Consider the following 20,208-nt stretch of genomic DNA (forward strand, 5'->3'; position numbering starts at 1 on the left):
CTCGGTGAGTGTGAGTATGTTCTCTGTCCAGCGATCTTAGAGCGATATCTCTTGTAGTACCTCATGGCGAATGGATCACCCATGAGGGTTACATCAGCGGATAGCATTGCGATAAAAGTAGTGAAAGGGCACTCTTTCCAAGGGTGAACCGGCAAGCAAGGAGATCTCAGATCCTCAAAGGAATCCGTCAAAAAAAACATTTTTTTTTTTTTTTTTTGGGGGGGGGGGGGGGGGGGGGGAATTTTTTCGGGTAGGCTGCGTGTATATCAACAATTGGGCATTAGCGTTGACCGTCCGTGACGGTGACGTTTGCGGGAGTGCAGTTGCCGACTGCGTGTGACTTTTCTTTGATACAGAAACTGAGTGCATGTACAAGCTGCCAATTTTGACAAAAGAGGGATGATTTTCATCTATTAAACTCGCAATTTTTGGTGGATCTTACCAAAACACAAGACTCGTACTATTAATATATATATATATATATATATAGAACGATTGAGGCACGGATGTCATGATCTATAATATAAGATTCGAGAACGTCCGCAGCAGATTTCAAGGCAAGCTAAATTGAGATTAACGGGCAAAAATAGAAGTTAATTGGGACAAATCCTTAGCTTAGGTTTGCTTTCCCCTACAGCACGCAGGACAAAAGCACGGGAGAAGATAACAGCCCAAACTCTAAAGAGCCAATCAGAGATGAATGTCCAACTTTCAATCTTTCATCACTGCCCATGGAATTCCTTTCAAGCACCACAGACAAACAAACAAACAAACATGGTAGAAAAGACAAGCTCCTTTAAATTTCTGTGATGTATACGGGAAAAGTTACAGCTACAGCCTACATGTACCATGTCTTACTATGGTTGCAAACTTGCAATGGCCTTCTATTAAACACAGAAATGAAAAATTTGAAATAAAACAAAGTTAATAACAATTAAACCTAACTTTTCCTTCAGCAATTAATCTCACGAACTATATTACAATCATAATCCCCTCGTTTTATTGAGTTCTAATTCCCCTCCCGTTAGAGCCAATGGGCTTTAATCGCTCTTCTCAATCAGCTTGATTGGATATTTGAACTGATTCCGAGAGAGGCAGAAGCAAAGATGAATATAAACTTACTAATTCCATGGAGGCTGCTGATGTCTATAATTTAACGAGTAGGTTTCCCACCCACCATCCGGTTCTTTTCTCTTCCCGCCAGCCCCAGAACTTGAGGAGGGTTGTGAGCTGGTCCTCAAATGCTCCTCCATCGACCTGCCTTGACCTGGCATGAAAAGCTGCCTCAAACCAAGAGAGTCTCTGTTTCCTCCCTCAGTTGGGAAACCAGAATTAAGGTCAAAGTTAGGGCGTAACGGCCCAGTTATAGCAGAGGGCGCACCAGCCACGCTCACAATAAATGGTGGTGGTTGGGAGTAAGATGGTGGGACAGCTGCTGCAGAACCCACAATCTGAGGTACAACAGGGGCTCCTCTTGAGTCCACCATATAAGGAATTGTGCTACCAGGTCCATACATTGGTGAAGAGTAAGACAACGTAGATGCTGCTGCAAATCCATTGTACCCAAAAAGAGGAGAATTAGAGTAAGCTGCGGGCGGGCCCAATCCCAAAACACCTCCACCTCTTGCCAGGTTGCCATCCATTGCAGTCTCAAGAGATTTGCCATTTGGCAAGCATGAAATCTGAGGAATAAACTCCTTCCTATTGACTTCCACTCTGGCACCCATGATAGATATGACAGGATCATCTGGTTTAGGCAATCCAAAAGGATTAACACTTTGAGAAGATTTACCGTGATAGGGCCCTGGATCTGGCGTATCATTCTGCAAAAAGGGTCTATCATTCAAGTCAAAGTTCCTCAGCAAAGGCTGCATTGACGATGATGAGGAAGCAGGAGACGGGCTGCGATGGCCATTCCGGTTATAGAGAAGCCGTCTCTCCATCCTCAAATCTGAAGGAGGAGCATCACTATCATCACTGATACGATTTAAATCCAGATTGAGCCTCTCCGATCTTCTTGGACTCACTTCCACGGAAGATTCTGCAGATTGGAGGCCAGATGAGACTGGAATCTGTTTCTCCGGTATAAGATCAGCAAGTTTCTCATCTTCAGACTCGGCCACATTCAGGTCAATATCAAGGCAGTCCTGCCTCTGTTTTGAACTGTTGTTGGCGCCCCCAACAATGAGAGTTATCTTATCACTGTCAGAAATTCGGCGAGGGGACGCTGGACGGAAAGCACTAGTAGCAGCTGTTCCTTTCCATCCAAGAGTCCCCTCAAACTGCAAAGGGGCTACAGGCAATCCAGGAGCTACCGCTGGTCTTGAAGCAGAAACAACAGAAACAGGAGTAGAGACATGGTTGACAGGATTAACAGGATTATCCATATCATCTGAACAGACTTCTTGATTCAGATCAAAATCACAAAGGCCTTTATCTCGGTTAACCTCAGGTTCTCGAGCCGCTTCTGTCACCTGAGAGGAATCCATATCAGCAATGCCATTTTCTGGTTCAGCTACTCTATTGTCTGAGTTAATTAACTGCCCCTCACCCTCAGGATATGCCTCAGCAGAATAATTTCGTTCTGTTGGCAGCTCCTTCACTGGAACCTCATCCGCTAGATCCAGTTTTTCATTTACAGAATCTGGGCTTTCCGGTGGCCTAATTCCACCACCCAAAATTTTATCAGAAGAACTGCATGATGGTTCTCTATATTCCAAGGCAACTTTTCGAGCAACTTCCAAGGCATCAACTATGCCATACTCAAGTTCAATATCAGACTCTCTCCTATTAGTTGCATCAGGATTCCGGGTAGCCATTGTAGCTTTTGAAAAATGAAAATCATTTCTTGAATCAGAATCTCCATCACTAACATGATCCTTGTCTTTATCAGCTGCTCCAATGTCTTTTATCCTGGAAAAAGAAGTCTCTAAATCCTTATGTTTTCCATATGTACACTCATTGCCAGAAGAATCCTGCATGGCATCAGATTGATAATCATCATCTTCACCAGTTGGCTTGAACATTGGTGTGCTGCAATTGTTTATGACTTGCACATCATCCATCCTATTTTTTGGCTCAGATGCAAGCTTCCTCAGATCACCAAGAGCAGGATCTTTTGGATCCAAGTCACCCTCATCAGTATCAAAATGCTTTCCTACAGCTGATCCAGTCATAATTTCATGAGCACTTGCAACCTCCACAGCCGAAGAAACATTTCTAGACTCCACCGTACTAGAGGAGGCAAATGCTTTTTCACAGATATTTTCCGGGAAGCTGCTGACCTTGGGCACATGCTTTTCATCTTTAGAGAACTCATTCGTTTTCAGAGTATCAGACTGCTCTTCTTTGCAACACTGTTTTGGAGCAGGAGACCTACAGGCCTCAACAGATGAAATTGTTTCGACAGTACCCTCAAGGAATTTGTCTTCCATTGCAGAATTTTCAAGGACAGAATTAGACAATTTGGAAGTGGCCACATGATCTGGAGGTTTATCCTCCATGTCAGTGTCATCTAACTTTCCATGGGAGCATAGTTCATTATTATCAGTTTTAGTCTTTACATCTTCCTCCTTTTCTGGTTGAAGACATTCTGAATTTACAGGCAACTTTTCTGGTCCAGAAGGTTCAGCTCCATTATTTTCTTCATTGACACTACCTTGAGGAAGAGGAACATCTATTGCAGAAGATTCTGTCCTACTTTCATTCGCCTGTATTGAACTAACTGCAGTGTTATCATCTTGAGAGAACCCAACACACTTAACATCATGGTCAAGGGCTTCACTAACCCTACCCTGGTTCCAACTATCAAATAGTGCCCTTGCTCTATCTTGAACCTGAGAGCTACTATGGCCAAGAAGACTCTTGACAGTAATCCAGATCCCCGAAGAAACAGATAGTTCATAGTCTATATGCAATTTCTCAAGTGCTCCCATCATTGCAGTAATTGACTCCTCTGCAAAGCCTTCGTTTGTGTTATTTCCAAACTTTTGAACTTGCTTCAGCCATCTATCGATTAACCCTAATCCATCTAATTGAATAAAACGATCAAGACAATCCCTGTTCTCAGTGGCAGAAAGGGCACTTGCAACAACAGCCCACTGCCTAGTTGCATCCCCAATGTTCTTCACAACCAAATCTTTCTCCTTCTGCATGATGCCAACCAGCTCCTCAACTCGAGAAGGGACCGTAAGCCCATCTTTCATCTTGGTTAGTGAAAAGAAATCCTCAAGTGTCATAGTGCTTCACATACCGTGCTTCCAAGCATTAGTGAAATCAACAAAACACGCTAATAATTTTTCTTCCATCAAGAACTGCAAATATCCTTCAGGACAATACTTATGAGATACCCTGCAGAAAACAACATAAAATGCCTAAGCATGCAATTTTGGGATGTGTATGAGAGTTCAGACATTGAAATCAGAGATTGTACTCAGAAGCACAAGCTACAATAATAAGAAATCCTTAATTAATATCATAAAGTCGAGTTTCACTCATCTTAACATGACAAATAGTACAGTAGACAATAGTACAGAAGCTAAACAACTGTGAAAAAATTCTGTAAAGGCATAAATTACAAAGGAAAACAATCTATTACACAAGTAAATTGCTAGAATGATTGTACCAAGGTCATCTGATAAATAAGACATGCCATGAGAGCTAAACAAAAATATTGAAATATTTGATGCTTCGAGTATATATAAAACTCACAAATTTAACCAACAAATCAAATAAAAGGATTTCATCGCTGACTGAATAATCTACATTAAAAACAACATTTCTGCCACATTATAAAAGCAAGCAAACTAAAAATAATAATTAGAAAGATAAAAGCACGAGTCTACTTTTGTTGTTTATATAAGCCAAACAGGACTAAAGCATACGTATAGACCAAGAAGACTACATCACGGACTTTCGGATGATAATACATTGAAAGCGTAGCAATAGCATACATATAGAAAAGAGAATAAGCATATTACTGATGATGTCAAATCACAGAATCTGCTATCTAGCAGTTACTCTCTATAAGTATAACATTTCCCAAGGAAAGATAAAGATGTTCTCTCAATTAATCCATCTTATTCCGCACAATAAAGAGGCCTTGACTTATAGCTTGAAAAAGTCAAATAGATCTCTGTAATTTATTTCTTAAACTAACATTAATGCAAGAAATATACACAATTTCCTTAAGCAAACATTATACGATGATACTACCCTCACATGCAAGTTATATATTATGCTAAAAAACCAATGCCAACATATCCTAAATTCATCCACCAGCCAATTGAATGACTGCATCACACATCAAAGAAAAATGTTAAGGTTGATCACGTAATTTATTAAGTTATACAATCTAATCTGACGCATCGGATACCACAGAGACGCCAAGCATTTGTTCATGAAGTAGCCAATGTACCAAAGGTAGAAGGAATTCAACAGACAACAGTACAACAAACAAAATATAAACAGAAAGAGTAGTATCATGACATAATAGATCATATAAAGTTATGGCTTTTTCTTATTCGTTAAAGTGAAAAAAAATAAAATGAAATAATCAATGAGCAAAACACATAGCAAGCCCCAACAGATGGATATTGAATGTATAACAAAAGCTAAAGTAGTAGATTACCAGTCAGTTCAATGCCCCATTTTGCAGCAGTGAAACTATCTAAAGATGAAAACTTTCCTTCCAATCAGAAACACCAATTAGTAATTGAATATCAAACCTGGAAAAAAAAAACATGCCAATTTAATTGAACATCAAATTAATCCAACAATGAGCAATATAGAAGCCAATCTGATTAAAATTAAGGCAAGAGATGGTGACGAGTGTTAGAAGATCGAACCAGCGAAGCTATACAAAAACCCTAACTTTAGAATGGTGTGGTGTGAATTTAGAAGATATGTAATAAAATTTAATAAGATGTATAAGAATTAATACTGAGAGATAGTGATTAATAACGGAAGTACTAAATACGGAAACGAACTGATAACCAACTAATTAAAATTGGGGAAAAAAAATTGAAATTATGAGCGTACAGATAGTTCACCTTCGTAAAACATTCATCGAATGATACGAAACCCTAGTTTCGAGTCAGGCACAATTAATTAGAATAAGCAAAATTCCCTCAAGTGTTTGAAACTCAATCACTCGCTAAACCGAAGAGTGTTTATTCTCTCTCCTTTTTCGAAGAACCAGGGAGAGCAGCGTTTCTTCTTCTTCCTTGTTTTTTTTTTTAATTTAAAAAAAAATTAATTTACGAGTTACGAGTTAATTTTGTCAATTCACTGGTCGGTTTTAGTTCGCTATTTTGTTAGTCACACGCGTGAAGCGTGAGTGTGTGGATAAGGGTTCGGGTCGGATCGGATGGGTTTTTAAAAAATAAAAGAACTGGCTTGTCCGGTCAATCGGTAACGGCATATTTATAGGGAATATAATTAAAAAGACAGGAGTGGCACCAAAAACTGTCAACTCTGGTATGCTTTTTGTGGGGCATTTTGTAATGAGTTTCGCTGAAAGAGGGTGGTGAGGTGGACAAGGGCACAAGGACAAGGTCTAAGCTAAACCTTTGAAAAGGAAGATGATGCGGCTATCCTTGTCATCGTCTGTGCCTTGTGGGCTGCTCACTGTAGAAAGCACGTGTGTGTACACGTGTGCAAATTATTTAGCTTCAGAGGTGGGTACGGATTCCATGCAATCGAGTACATTATGGCCCATCGTGATTGATGGCCCACTTCAATGATATCACATCGCCATGTCTGTTGCTTCTAAATGGGACAGAGATTTTGATTTTAATTTTGTGCGACGGTAATTTATATCTGTCAGATAATTTATTCTAAGAAAAAGATCTCTTCTGAACATAAAAGATTTGTTCATTAATGCCTTTTGAGAAATTGTCTGGAATATTGGAAATTCTATAGAAAATAAAACGATATTAATGTCGCTTGTTAAGTTTCCTTGAACTTTTAAGTTTGATTTACTAATGTTTGCTTGACTCAAATTTTGAATTTTCCATAGATACAATGTTGAGATGCCGAATTTATATTTTAATTAATGTGATATTTAAGAATCTCAAATTTATATATATATATATATATATATATATATATATATATATATATTAATTACTGAGATTTATTATGATTTCAAAAACAAATCACCTGATGTGAAGCTAAATTTGGTTATATTCTGCTAATGGCAGCTAGTGAATCAAGTGAGTTTTGAGCTTCCTATAAATTGACGTTTTGACTTCTTTTGTTTTGTGAGGGACCTCATTCTACTCTATTAGGTGAAAAAGATGAAAATTGGTTGCCTTTTTATATCCTAAAATGGACAATTTCTTTATAACATAAGCAACTTCCATAACAAAATGACTTCATTAATTAATTGAAATTGACTATGGAAGTTAATGATTTGGTACAGAGCTATTGGAAGTATTGTTCAAGGACCTGGTCTAGGGCCACTTCGGCCTTGGCCGAAGTGGTGGGCAGCTGCCCTCACAAGCATTGTGAGGGCAACGGTTCTAGCCCCCACAAAAGCATTGTGGGGGCTAAATGTTCTTTATATTTAAAAATCATTCTCCCTTGTGAAATGCAAGTGGAGTATAGACATCCCTCTCTTGTGAGGAATTATTTGTCTGGGTATGTACTTTATAGAATTCATTGTAATAATGTAAGTCTCAATCATGTATATCTAATTGTAAATATCAGCGTAATATTTCTGACACAATAAGCAGTTGTTGTAAATATCTGTGTAATACAATAAAATGATGATTAATAAAAAAAAAAGGAGGGGAGGTGATCGATAGGGTTGGCAGAGAGTGGCCCCCAAGCCTATATCATTATAAATAAGCCCAAATCCTTTAAGAGCCAAGCCGAGCTTGGACCTGGATTTTTTATTAATTATGAAAAAAAATTTAACAGAGTACAAAAATTAAAATTAAAGATAATTATCCAATACATTATAGAATAATAATCTAATATATAAAATATTAGTAATACAACATAACAAATCATAAATACTAATATAAAAATATTAATTTTATATTTTGAGTTTTTTCTTTTTTAATTGGATTTTTTTAATTTATAAATTAAAAAGTTTGAGCTTTCCTAGGCCTTTAACTAGGCTCAATCTTTGCGGGTTTTATATTTTTCGGTTTATATGTAAGTCCAACTTATGCGGACTAAGCTTTAGGCCTGTAAGGCTTTTTTACCAGTCCTAACGATCAACATTCTTATACTTATTCCCGGTACTTTGTTTATGTTTCCTTACTCTCTATATCTCTGTCATAATTACTTAAGGAGAGAGGATGGGGAGTCCAAAGGGTTCTCGATTTTTGAATAATTGATACTTTTATTTTTTGAACTTAATTTAATCATATTAAAGTAAAAATATAAAATTATATTACCAACAAAAAATTATAAAAGTAAATTAAAGTAATTAAAATCATTTCCATGAAACTAAGCCCATGTCATCAACACTATAAGAAAATCTGTGAAATTAAAAAAAAAAATTTCAAATTTGAACACATCCATAAAAATGACAATATCTCTTATATTAACATTAATTCATTACAAGAGTCACAAAATATAAATTATCAATCAAAAGTATCTCTTAAGTCTTATCTATGAATAAAATAATTTTGTCGAATTTCATTCAAGTGTTGATATAACCTATTATTTATATTATTTTTTTAAATATTATGATATTTGTTATTTTACATCCATATCTTACAATAAAAAATTTAAATATATTCACTACAAGTTTAGAAAAAAATAAAATAAAAATTAAAAAGGGAAAATATAAAATGGGGAGGAAATGGAGATTTCATCGAATTCCCGTGTTTTCTTTGAAAAAAATACTAAGTATTAAATTATTTCTATCCATTCTTCGAATAAAAAGCTAGTTGCAAAATTAATCTTATGCTCTCCCCGAACTGGAAAAAAATAAATAAATAACTAAATAAAATCCGCGGGAGCTCCATTCTAGCTGAAATTTCTGCCATTCCTAAAGTTGGGTACACATTTATACAAAAGCCAACGACATCTCAATTTTGTACTTCTACATTTATTTAGTAAAGAAGGTTTTAGATGGGTAATATAACTCAAATCCACGATCCTGAATTGCAGTTATAATACGGAAGGGCATTTTTAGCCGTAGGATTCGATCCAACGGTCACTTTACATTTTGATTAAGTAATTGATCCAACCCAATTCAATATCGAATCCAATCGTCGTATGGGTATTGCAGCCGCCGGGGCCCCGTCCTAACGCACTCCCCCCATTTGCAACGACAAAAACCCATCATGAAGCAAAATCCCATTTGAAAATAAATTGACATTTATTCTGATACAATAACTTTTAAGATAAAATTAAAAATTAAGTACAACATGAAAACTTCAAAATCAAGTTGATTGATTAAATTGACACTGTTAACTACATTTTATCCCACATACTGAAATATAAAGAGCACATTTCATTCCATTCCATTCCATTAGTAAGAATAAGAGCAAGACTATTGGTAAAGAGTACGTTTCATTCCAATAGTGAGAATAAGAGCAAGATTATTCGAACACGTTAATTTTCTCTTTACATCTTTTTTAATTAAAAACTTTATTACCTAAATAAATTTTAGAAACAATTACTTAATTAACCATTTCTTCTTATTTTCTTTTCAATTTTACAAATGCTCATCAATTCATTCATATATATATATATATATATTTTATTTATAAATATTTGATATTATTAACTAAAAGCAACAAAATCAACAATTAAAAATAAGCATTAATAAATTTTTATCAACTATAAAAATTACAAAATATCAAAAAACTAATTTTTACTAAATACAGAAGCTAATAGAAATCAAGAAAAAGAAAATATATAGAAAACATGAGAGAGAAATCATTATATATTAAGAAAAACTAAAAAAATGAATTCAAAATAGAATGAAATTGAGTGTTGGTTTATAGAATGTGAGTGAAATTTGATTTTTAAATTGTAAATTTTTAAGAATGAATTTATTTTTTAAAATAGGTATAAAGAAAAATTTGACGAGTTCAAATAGTCTCACTCTGAAAATAAAGATTAACAAAATTTTCTCTCAACAATTGGATTATCAATTTGCACGCCTTTATCGATTTTTTGAACATCTACTTCTACAACTTCTTTTGCTAGAGAGTAAGATAATTCACCATCTACTTGCACAAGAAATGGATCAAAATCATCATATACAAAAATTATGAATTAATTGAATTTAATTAACATTAATTAGGAAGTCAATATAGGGATCTAAAATAAATAATTAAATAGGATGAAGATTGATCAGCATGCAACTCACGTGAATAAAGAAACTCGATGGCTCTGGCGGCTGTGCAAATCAATTATGATTCCTGAAATTTGGTAACTTTGACTTGAATCAAGCTGTGCAACAAAGAAACTCGATGGCTCTGGCGGCTGTGCAAATCAATTCTGATTCCTGAAATTTGGAAACTTTGACTTGAATCAAGCTGTGCAATAAAGAAACTCGATGGCTCTGGCGGCTGTGCAAATCAATTCTGATTCCTGAAATTTGGAAACTTTGACTTGAATCAAGCTGTGCAATCACCGAACAAAGTTTTCTGCCTCTAAAATCTGATTACACAGCTTTAATCATTTTTCTTTTGGTAGTTTTAGAGTAGGGTCAACCGTATGCATGGTGTTACAATCGTTTTCGATTCTTATCACATGCATCCGACGGTTTATTTGTCTGCTCTACGTTGGAGATGTTCCAACGTAGCTGCTGCCTTTTAACTATTATACAAAGTTAAAAACTCTACGTTGTAGGACCAAATGTCGACAATCAATTATTTATCCAAAATATAAAGTGACAGTCAGATTAAATCCAACGGCAAAATATACTCTCCTGTATTTTATTTTTATAATCTAGGATCTTGGATCGGAAATCTATTCTATGAATACATATAATCACTCTTTGGTGAGTATCCTCGCTTCTTTTAAAATGCGGTTTCACCATGTATATCATATATTGTATTAGTATTTTTATTTAATTAATTAACATATCCTATAATGTATACAATGAATTCGTATTTTAAAAAATGCGAGGATTTACATTTGAGAACGATATATAAGGTTATGATCAGGTGAGCGAGGACAAGTCTCACTACGCAACCTCTCAATAAAAAACTAGCAAATGATATGTCACTCATTATAAGGTTAATGGTGAACGATGATGTTCACATGAACGCTTCACTTTCTATATATATATATATATAATTTTACACAATAGATTTTCATTTTTATGTTATATATAATAATTGATTAACGAGTGCACATGACAAAAGTTAGTGTGCATACCAAAATATTCTAAATTGACTCACCAAATTATCATGTGGGAATGCAATTTTTATTTTTTGAATCATGATATTGATAATGAAACCAGAACAAAATTTTGAAACATGTATTATATAATTTTATTAGAGATGATACCATTAAAGCCGTCATATTTAAAATTTATCCATTATGTGTTTGTACATAGAATGTTTTTTCTCATGCCATTACTGAGGATTCTCTACTTTTATTAACGATGGCCAAATCCATTGACAAAATTACAATATTCTCATATATTTTGAGTTAAATAGTTATTTAGTTTTTATATTTTAAAAAATATCTCAAGACATAAAATTATTATAAGGGTATTAAATATTAATTAAAGTTGATTGGTACTAATTTATTTGTTAATAATAATTAGTAATATTATCCCAAGGGTATGAAAAATACTAGTTCTTTAAGTTGACATTTATCGATTAATTTGCTAATAACCAATTAACTTTTTCAATAGGGAAATTATTTAATGTGAAGAATATTGTATTATCATAAAAAAGGGATAAGAGTGTATTATATTTAAGAGTAAGAACATTTGATTTTTTTTAAAAAAATATAAGGACTAAACTGATAATTAAACTAAGATATAAACACAAACATTTTGCCCAAACAAGTTCTATTTGGAAAAGGCAAAAAGTAAAACCTCTACTCTTGGAATTTTGATGGGTCAAATATACAGTTCTGTGAGGGTTGGTTACTTCAATTTCATTGGGCCATCTTGTGTTAGTGAAAAATGCAACTCCTACAGCCAGTCATGCTCAACTAGGCTAATTATTTCTTTTGAAATAATCACGAGGGTGCGCAATTGTTTTGCGTTTGACAATATATCAAAAAGGTGAAGAAGGTAAGGGCAGAAAAGATGAGCTAGCTAGAAATCAATTCTTTAGATTGAGACGCTAATGAGTGGAGATTGAGATTTGAATTTCAACATCTGATTATTATTTACGGAAAGCTCATTGAACCTATAAGCAAAACTGCAGAAGTGTTAAAAAAAAATGGAAGCATCACAAAGAAATAACAAATTATCAGGCGCCTTGTGAATGGACCTGGACCACCCTGATTTCACTCTTGCGTTAAGATGGTGCAATTTCCTCCAAGTTGATCTTTTTCACTTGATTCGACAATTCCCAATTTGGGCCGGCTTGGGCCTCGGAAACATTTTGGCACTTTGTGAGGTCAGTTTTTATTTTTATTTTTTTACCCATAGCACCCATCACATGAACATGTACCATCAAGTTTTCAAGTTCCTAAATTTGGTGTGTGTATATACATTGACAAAATAACAAATCACAATTTTGAAACCAAACCCCGCCACCCATACCAAAAAAAAAAAAAGGTTTACTTGCATCTATGAAACCTGTGTAGATCTAAAGATTAAGATTGTTCTTAAGCAACTGCAAAAGAGAGATGCTACCTTGAGTTCTTTTTCCTTCATTTACTGCCAACTTCTCTCCATTTCTGTTCCCCTGAAAAGGAATTACAGAATAACACAACCAAATATTAACATTTGTAACAAAAATATATATGTGTGAGTGTGTATGTGCAAGCTTTATTTCTTGCAGGTAAACATGGGAACTTGGAGAAAAACACAAGTTGAAAAATGTGTTCATTCATATTGGCTTTGCTTCCAACATTCCAAAACCATGTGTTTTACAACTCAAACTTAGCTGGCACTTTAATGTATATCACATAGCCTTTGTAGAAAACTTCAATTTTTTTAAAAAATGCTACATTCATTGAAGAAACAAACTCAAGAGGAAATTATTTATACCATCCACTTACCTTCGGTTTCTCAATCTCATCCTCAACATCCAAAGCAGTGATATCCCTTAGTAATATAGATGAGGCAGGCAAAAGTCTCCTAATCATAAAATACAAAAACACAATTCAAGGAGGGAATGATAATGTTTCATGGCCTTATTTAAGAATACATTGTTCAGTGTCACAGATCCAATCAAAGAGAAAGACCCGGGAGGGGGGTAGGGTTGTAGAAGAAAACACAGTCATTTCAATGTTACCAAACTGACCTTTTTGGTTTCTCCACATTCAAGGGTTTTTTGGAAGTATCAATGTTCAGTTCACTATTTGGCACATGGTCAGCATCACATTCATTGGTAGATGAAACTTTCATTGAAGATAGCGATAAGTTTAGTGGTTCCTAGAAGGGTCATGAAACAATAATTAGAAAGTTAAGCAAAGAAGAAAGCAAAAAAGAGAGAAAAAGAGCTGGATTATTAATGAAAAGACAGAACACTGAAGAGAACTTAACCTCCTCTCCACTTTGTGATTGAGAAAACACAGCTGATGATCTGGTGTTAGTACTAACCATAACAAATGATTGAGAAGAGCTGACCACAGAATCTGAAAGTCTGAATTCGTTAAACTACATATTGAAAATAAGTAAAAACATAATGACACATGACCAAATCAAATAACAAAATGCAATACTGTTGTGCAGTCTAGACTGAACAGCAGACCACTGAAAAAGCCTCTTTGGAAAGTTTCCATGATAGAAGACACTAATAGAACAATATTGTTGATAATCAGCTTTTTGACACCTTAATGTTTCCAAGATGTTGTAGATGGGTACACCAAACATATGGTACTGTAAATATACACATGAAACAATGTTTTCAACAGAGTCAACTTCATTTGAAACATGTTCTCTCCAAAGAACATCATAAGCCAGTAATCCGCCTACTTCAACCATTCAACGCTATCTTTTTTGTACTAAACTAAAAGGGAATAAAAAATAATAATAATAAGAGAGGATATTTTATGAGACGCGTTCAGTTGACCGTCAATTCATACAAGCAGCCATGCTTTAGAAATAAAAAGCAAAATTTTAGACTCAAACCTGCTGTATCTGCACTAGGAGTATTATTTTCTGTTGTCTGATAATTGGACTCATTTAAGTCATCATCACTTGAGGAAATGATTTTAGATGTCGCATTTATGCAACATACTGCAGCTGTATTGTATTCTGATCTGATCTGAAAACCACATATATGAAACCTCAACAAACATTGGATAAACTCGCCTCATCCTGATTCAAAATTGCGTAGCTATACCTGAAAATTCTGATCATTAGACTTTTCAACAGAAGGGCACGAAGGAATCACAACTTCCGGGTCAGAACATGTCACCTGACATTCAGGAAAAGAAACCCTTCATTTCATAAAAGGCAATTCTTTCAGGGTCTCAATCGTAATAAGATAACATGATGCTGCCTTGTTTTGGCATTGAATTCTCTCACACATAGAATATGAACATTCAGCTTACAGGAAAATGGTCAGGGAGTTGCCTCGATATAATAGTGATATGGACTAAACAACAGAAATTATTTATAAAAAAAAAAAGTTAAAAAATGGGAGTAAGAAGATATAGCACACTTATATAATGATTCAACGGTGATTCAAAATATAACACAGGCCTGTAAAAAATTGATAATTTCAATATAAAGTTCTTGGTAGTAGGCAATCACAAGGTACCTGAGAATATACATCTTGCTTTCTTGAAGGAGAGTCCCTTTGTTTACAGAATGTATTGCGTGCAGATGTCATGAGACTGGGAGAATGAACATCCACATTGATCTGAACATAAGAAAAGAAGAGGCATCATTATTAATCATTTCCAATGGTATAACTGGAATGTTGTTGTCACAATAAATTAAAACAATCAAAGGCCTTCTTTCAAAGCAAAAAAAATTTGAAATGAAAGAAGGAAAGAAAAACGAAACCCATTGTCATTATACCTGAGAAAGCACATCTTGGTCCTTGCCTGGAGTGAAATGGTATGTCTTGGGAGTGCTACTGCATTCAGATGCCTTGCAGTTTAAGGAATGTTCATCAACATTGATCTGAACATTAAAAAGAAAAATCTTCGTCATTGATAAATTCCCATTGCATAACTGCAACATCATCATAATAAATTAGGGAAAATATGGAAAATAATAAAAGACCAAGGCATCAAAAAGAATGCAAGAAAGAAAGATAAAGAGCCCGTCATTCTCAGTTTACCTGAGAGAGGACATCTTGGTCCTTTCTCGGAGTGAAATTGCAAATCTTGGGAGTAATTTTGCATTCAAATGCCTCAGAGTTTAAGGAATGAGCATCCACATTGATCTGAATATTACAAAAGAAAAAGATTTTTTATTGATAAATTCCCATGAAATAACTACAATATTATCATAATAAATTACAACCAAAATGGAAAAATAACACTGGACCAAGACATTAAAATATGAATGCAGGAAAGGAAAATAAAAGAACCTTTCGTTGTCAGTTTACCTGAGAAGGCACGTCTTGGTCCTTTCTTGGAATGGAATTGTAAATCTTGGGAGTTGTATTGCATTCAGATGCCTCACAGTTGAAGGAATGAATATCCACATCAATCTGAACATTAAGATAGAAAAAGCTTCATTTGTGACATAACTGCAATGCAATCATAATAAACTACATCCAAAATTGAAAATATAGACCAAGGTTCTTTTTAATACTAAAATAAGAAAAAATTGAAATAAAATAATGTACCTGAGAAAGCACATATAGGTCCTTTCTTGGAGTTGAATTGCAAGTCTTGGGAGTGCTGCTGCATTCAAATGTCTCGCAGTTTAAGTGATCAATGCCCACATTCATCTACACAAGGAAAGCTTCTGTAAAGAGTTCTTGAAAACAGCAGTGGAGGTGTGTCATATTAATATTGTGCTTAAATAATGAAAAATAAATAAACAAATAAGCAGGAGAAAGAATGTATAAAGCACAACTAAATCTTATCATATTGACTCTCTATGCATGTATGTCTACAAAATTAATTTCTTTTAGCATACCTCAACAATTTCACTACTTTTATGTGCTTCTAATTTTATCCCTGATCCAAAGTTAGTAGTCCCTTTAGAAGGAATAGCGTCCACTGAACTTTCCTGAGAGCCAATACAGCAGGACTTTAAATCGTTGAGCTGTTTTTCCATCTCAAGATTTCTATTTTTTTCATCCCTCAGCTGTTCTGCAAGGCTCTTAATTTTAATTTCTGCCACCTGATTATTACAGAGTTGTCAAGTTTTATTAGTTCACATCAAATTTGCATAAATATGCATATTGAAACATCATAGATGATTATCGACAAGTAATAAAAAAAAAAATTCCTTTCTCGGCAAGTTTAAGCACAAAATGCCATGCATCACATTACCTTGAGCTTGTGATTGTACTCCTTCAAAACATTCCACATGGCTTTGGCAAACTTTTGCATAATCTGATCATTTCTCTCCTTTGCGGAGTCAACTTAAATCCATAAAGACATATTTGTGAATATCCAATTTTGTAAACTCCTTAGAGGAGAATTACAAAGCAATATGAATAAAACAAAATATTAGAATCATATCAATTAATTATACCTCTTACACAACCTTCTTCAGAAAGTTGGCATTTCTCATGAACACTTTTTCCTTCTTGAATCTAAAAACAAATAAACAAACAAAAAAACTGCAGTTTTCAAAATGAAAATCTAATAGTATGACTCAGAAACTGGATCAAATCTTAAAATCATGCTGAAGGCTTGAACTACCAAAAAATTTAAAAAGGAAAAAGCATCACCAAAGGGACATCTCTTTTTGTAGAGACAAAAGAGAGATTAACCATTTTGCAAAATCCATTCAGTTAGATCTGAAGTGAGAAAGTTTAAAGCTACCGACGCAGGCAATAAAAGAATATAAAATAAATTTGCAGTTTGAAAGGTGAAAAAAAAATACCGAACAAGCTTCAAGACCACTCAATTTCACTCTTTTAAGTTGCTCTTTACCAGACAAGCTGGGCAATTGCCTCTTGCTACAGAGGAAATTCGATGAGTCCTCAACATTATCAAACCTAAATAAACGATAGATGCGAACATAAATTCATAGAAAACTGACACTTGAATTTGGAATAATTGAGGGAGAGGATGAAAAATTTACTTAATTTTCATGTATGGTGAGGCTTGTCTTAACAAGTAGGATGTATCAAGATAGTCTTCTTCTCCTGATTTTACAGTTAAAATCTGCAGACATAAAAGGAAAGATACCAGACATGTTCTTTTGCAATTAAATGATGCAGTTAAAACTCTAATTTAAGATTACTTAGTAACTAAAAAGCTATGAAAACATAACAATATATCTAAAATGGAACTTGACTGAGCAACCTAATATTGGAATTGGAAACTGCATACCAGTGTCATTCTCTTTTTCCCTTCCAAGTAATCTCGCAGGTACCTGGTCAACTGTTTGGAGATCAAGTCACCCTTTGTACCATATGTTGATGTAGATATTATCGAATAGCAATAGAAAAGCCAAATATGCCACCCACTAGAATGAGGAGGATTGAGAAAAATGAAAATCAGTTTATATACTGGAGAAGCTTTACCAAGGAGTTCTGAAAGTGCTTCTGCAATGGCTTCTTGGGATTTTTTTGGTGCTCCAACAATGACTGGAAGCAAAGAACAGATTAAGTCACACTCATGGGGCAAAGGCACGAGACAGAGAAAGAGAAAAACGATCGGGGTCTACAGGTTCTCAATCATAAGTGCACTGTCCACATATTAAAAAATTATCAAAAACAGGCAGAATTTCAGTGAAAACATGATCATCATGAAGAGCACAGCAAGGATGCCTGGGAGATCCATGATAAATTTACATACCCTTAGGCATAGACCAAAAACCATTGATGTGTTGTTGATAAAATTACTTTCAAGTAATCTTGCTCCCTGCAAGGCGATAGAACCAGAAGTTAAGATAAGTAACATCACCAAATCAATACTGGTGTAAGAGAAATAGACAGAGATGCATAACCTGATTCCCGGTTCTCTTTTCTCTTTCAGCTCCAGCAAGATCAATAATGGTTAAGACAGAATCATTTGCATGAACACCATCACCTCTGCTGAGCTCATTGGCAGTGCAACGCAAGTTGATGATGCACTGTGACCGACTGCAAACGTATGACAGTAATACTGATAAACAGAACAGAGACTTTAAATAACAAACAGATAATGCGAAAAAAAAGAAGACCAACTTAAGCAGCTAAGAAAACATATGGCAGTGATTACTAATCCCGACAATTCTGTAAAGTCGTAAGTCAACAATAATTTTTTGAGGCGTTAAATCTGAATTGCATAATTTTGTTTTCAAGCATCAAAAAACCACTTTAATTCACCCCAGGTATTTGAATATGATTTCCAGCTAAACCTATAAGTCATCTTGCTTCGTGCAGAAATGGAACTGAGAACATTTCTATGAAAGTGTACTCTTCTATTATTCTAGTTGCAAAAACCATCCAACACTTAAAATCAATCCAAGAACTTAGCCTCATAAGCATAAAATAGTAATGCTAATCTATTTTCCATGCACCTAGATTGGTTGTTTGAATTTGTCATGGCAGTGGCACGTTTTAGCATTGCACGGCCTATTAAGGATTCAGCCTGAGCTGCATCAGAAATGATAATCTGTTTACATGACACAAACAAACAGAAGAAATTCAATATCAATCATGAATCTATATTTAAAAAGTAATAATAATAGATAAAAGAAGAAGGAAAGAGTATTGTCATAGTCTAACATAAAGCAAAAGTTTTATCAACCTCCTGTAGACCTTTAATAGTTGACTGCTGCATGCATAAATCAACTCCGTCTGGCAGTAAATCCAACAATTTCTCTCCTTTCCCTCTTTCAGAATATATTTCAAATATTGACAAGTAAAATGACCTGCGGAAGCACTATTTACATCATTCAAAGAGTCAAAGTAGGCTTTTTTTTTTACCTTTTTTTTTCCTTTTCACAACACTGCACGCCCCCACTATCTCCAGTATCATCCCAAGAGGTTTTAACATCTAATTACCTTGTCGATTGAGAAGAACGAATCTCAGTTGTTCCTTTGAAAATCCGTTTAAGTGCAATTGGAACCATACCAGGCTCCCGAGGACAGCCAAAAATAGTATGAGTCTTGCCGGAGCCACTTGGCCCCAGTGCAGCCAGCATTCCACTCTTACCCTTCAAAAAATCCTCCACTAAAGGGTTTACCATCTTCTCATACACTTCACCCTACAGTTAAAAATAATAATAACAACCAAAAAAAAAGGTGAAACAGAAACCCTAGCTTGCTCTGGTATTTATCGAATTCAAACCTGTGATGAATCGGCGGAAAATACATAAGAGAAGCCTTGATAAACCTCGGACTTGATCCGTTTGGACGCCTGTAACGCCAAGGGAGGGGATAATGTAACGGAGTTGTGATCATTGACCGTTATACAGTCTTCTTGATGCTTGCTTTTTACATTTTTATCCTTAACGGCGTTCTTCTTGACTGAATTTTGGGGCCAAACGTTCTTAGCTCTGGACGACCTAGAATTTTGATAGCCGGTTTTGGGATAAATGAGAGGTTTAATTCTAAGAAACACTTTGAGAGTTTCTGATGGTGATGACGTGGCGGAGGAAGACTTGTGTTGGGAGGGGTTTGGGGGAATTTGAATGGAGAGAATCTCATCGATGGGGAACGATGAAATTTGGGGTAAGATTGTTGCTGGAGTGGGGTTTTGGATGGCGACGCTTCTGGACGGCGTTGGTCTAGCTTTACGGTGAGGGTTTCGCCGGATTGCCACCGTTTTCGGACATGTCGACGGCGGGCTATTCGTCTCCATTCTCTCTCTGATTCTGCCTCCAATTGGCGGAAAACGAAGATTTTGAAATCTTAAGCGAGGAATGTTACTGTGAAGAAACCGGGAAACCGGTTAAGCTATTGGGCTTGGGTCAACAAGCACTAAAATTGATCGGCCCAATTCTTCAATTTAACAGTTTTATCAAGTTTT

General features: G+C 35.1%; 2 protein-coding genes across 8 annotated transcripts; both read right to left on the reverse strand.

The window, feature by feature from the left end:
* Positions 1-771: 771 nt before the first annotated feature.
* LOC18041733 lies at positions 772-6,247 on the reverse strand. The gene is made up of 3 exons (XM_006435138.2): positions 6,051-6,247; positions 5,630-5,726; positions 772-4,350 (listed from the first exon to the last, which is right to left on the reverse strand). The coding sequence occupies exon 3, from the start codon at positions 4,236-4,238 to the stop codon at positions 1,122-1,124; it is 3,117 nt and encodes a 1,038-aa protein (XP_006435201.1). The 5' UTR covers positions 4,239-4,350; positions 5,630-5,726; positions 6,051-6,247; the 3' UTR covers positions 772-1,121.
* Positions 6,248-12,266: 6,019 nt separating this feature from the next.
* On the reverse strand, positions 12,267-20,063 carry LOC18043063 (kinesin-like protein KIN-6). Of its 7 annotated transcripts, none has more exons than XM_024184292.1 (24): positions 19,528-20,063; positions 19,242-19,444; positions 18,985-19,108; positions 18,755-18,849; positions 18,200-18,335; positions 18,049-18,114; positions 17,775-17,837; positions 17,581-17,631; positions 17,330-17,412; positions 17,129-17,243; positions 16,775-16,835; positions 16,570-16,661; positions 16,211-16,417; positions 15,915-16,019; positions 15,672-15,776; positions 15,402-15,506; positions 15,137-15,241; positions 14,874-14,975; positions 14,454-14,528; positions 14,240-14,375; positions 13,709-13,743; positions 13,410-13,540; positions 13,165-13,243; positions 12,267-12,848 (listed from the first exon to the last, which is right to left on the reverse strand). In XM_024184292.1, the coding sequence occupies exons 1-24, from the start codon at positions 20,038-20,040 to the stop codon at positions 12,750-12,752; spliced, it is 2,886 nt and encodes a 961-aa protein (XP_024040060.1). In that variant the 5' UTR covers positions 20,041-20,063; the 3' UTR covers positions 12,267-12,749. The 7 variants fall into 7 exon arrangements, 6 of the variants coding, with proteins under 6 accessions (XP_024040060.1, XP_024040058.1, XP_024040057.1 ...); XM_024184290.1 differs by having other exon boundaries at positions 12,268-12,848; positions 13,652-13,743; positions 17,129-17,204; XM_024184289.1 differs by having other exon boundaries at positions 12,268-12,848; positions 13,652-13,743.
* Between the last annotated feature and the right edge of the window lie 145 nt (positions 20,064-20,208).

This window comes from Citrus clementina, unplaced genomic scaffold (genome assembly GCF_000493195.1).
Source record: "Citrus clementina cultivar Clemenules unplaced genomic scaffold, Citrus_clementina_v1.0 scaffold_5, whole genome shotgun sequence".
Classification (NCBI taxonomy): Eukaryota; Viridiplantae; Streptophyta; class Magnoliopsida; order Sapindales; family Rutaceae; genus Citrus; species Citrus x clementina.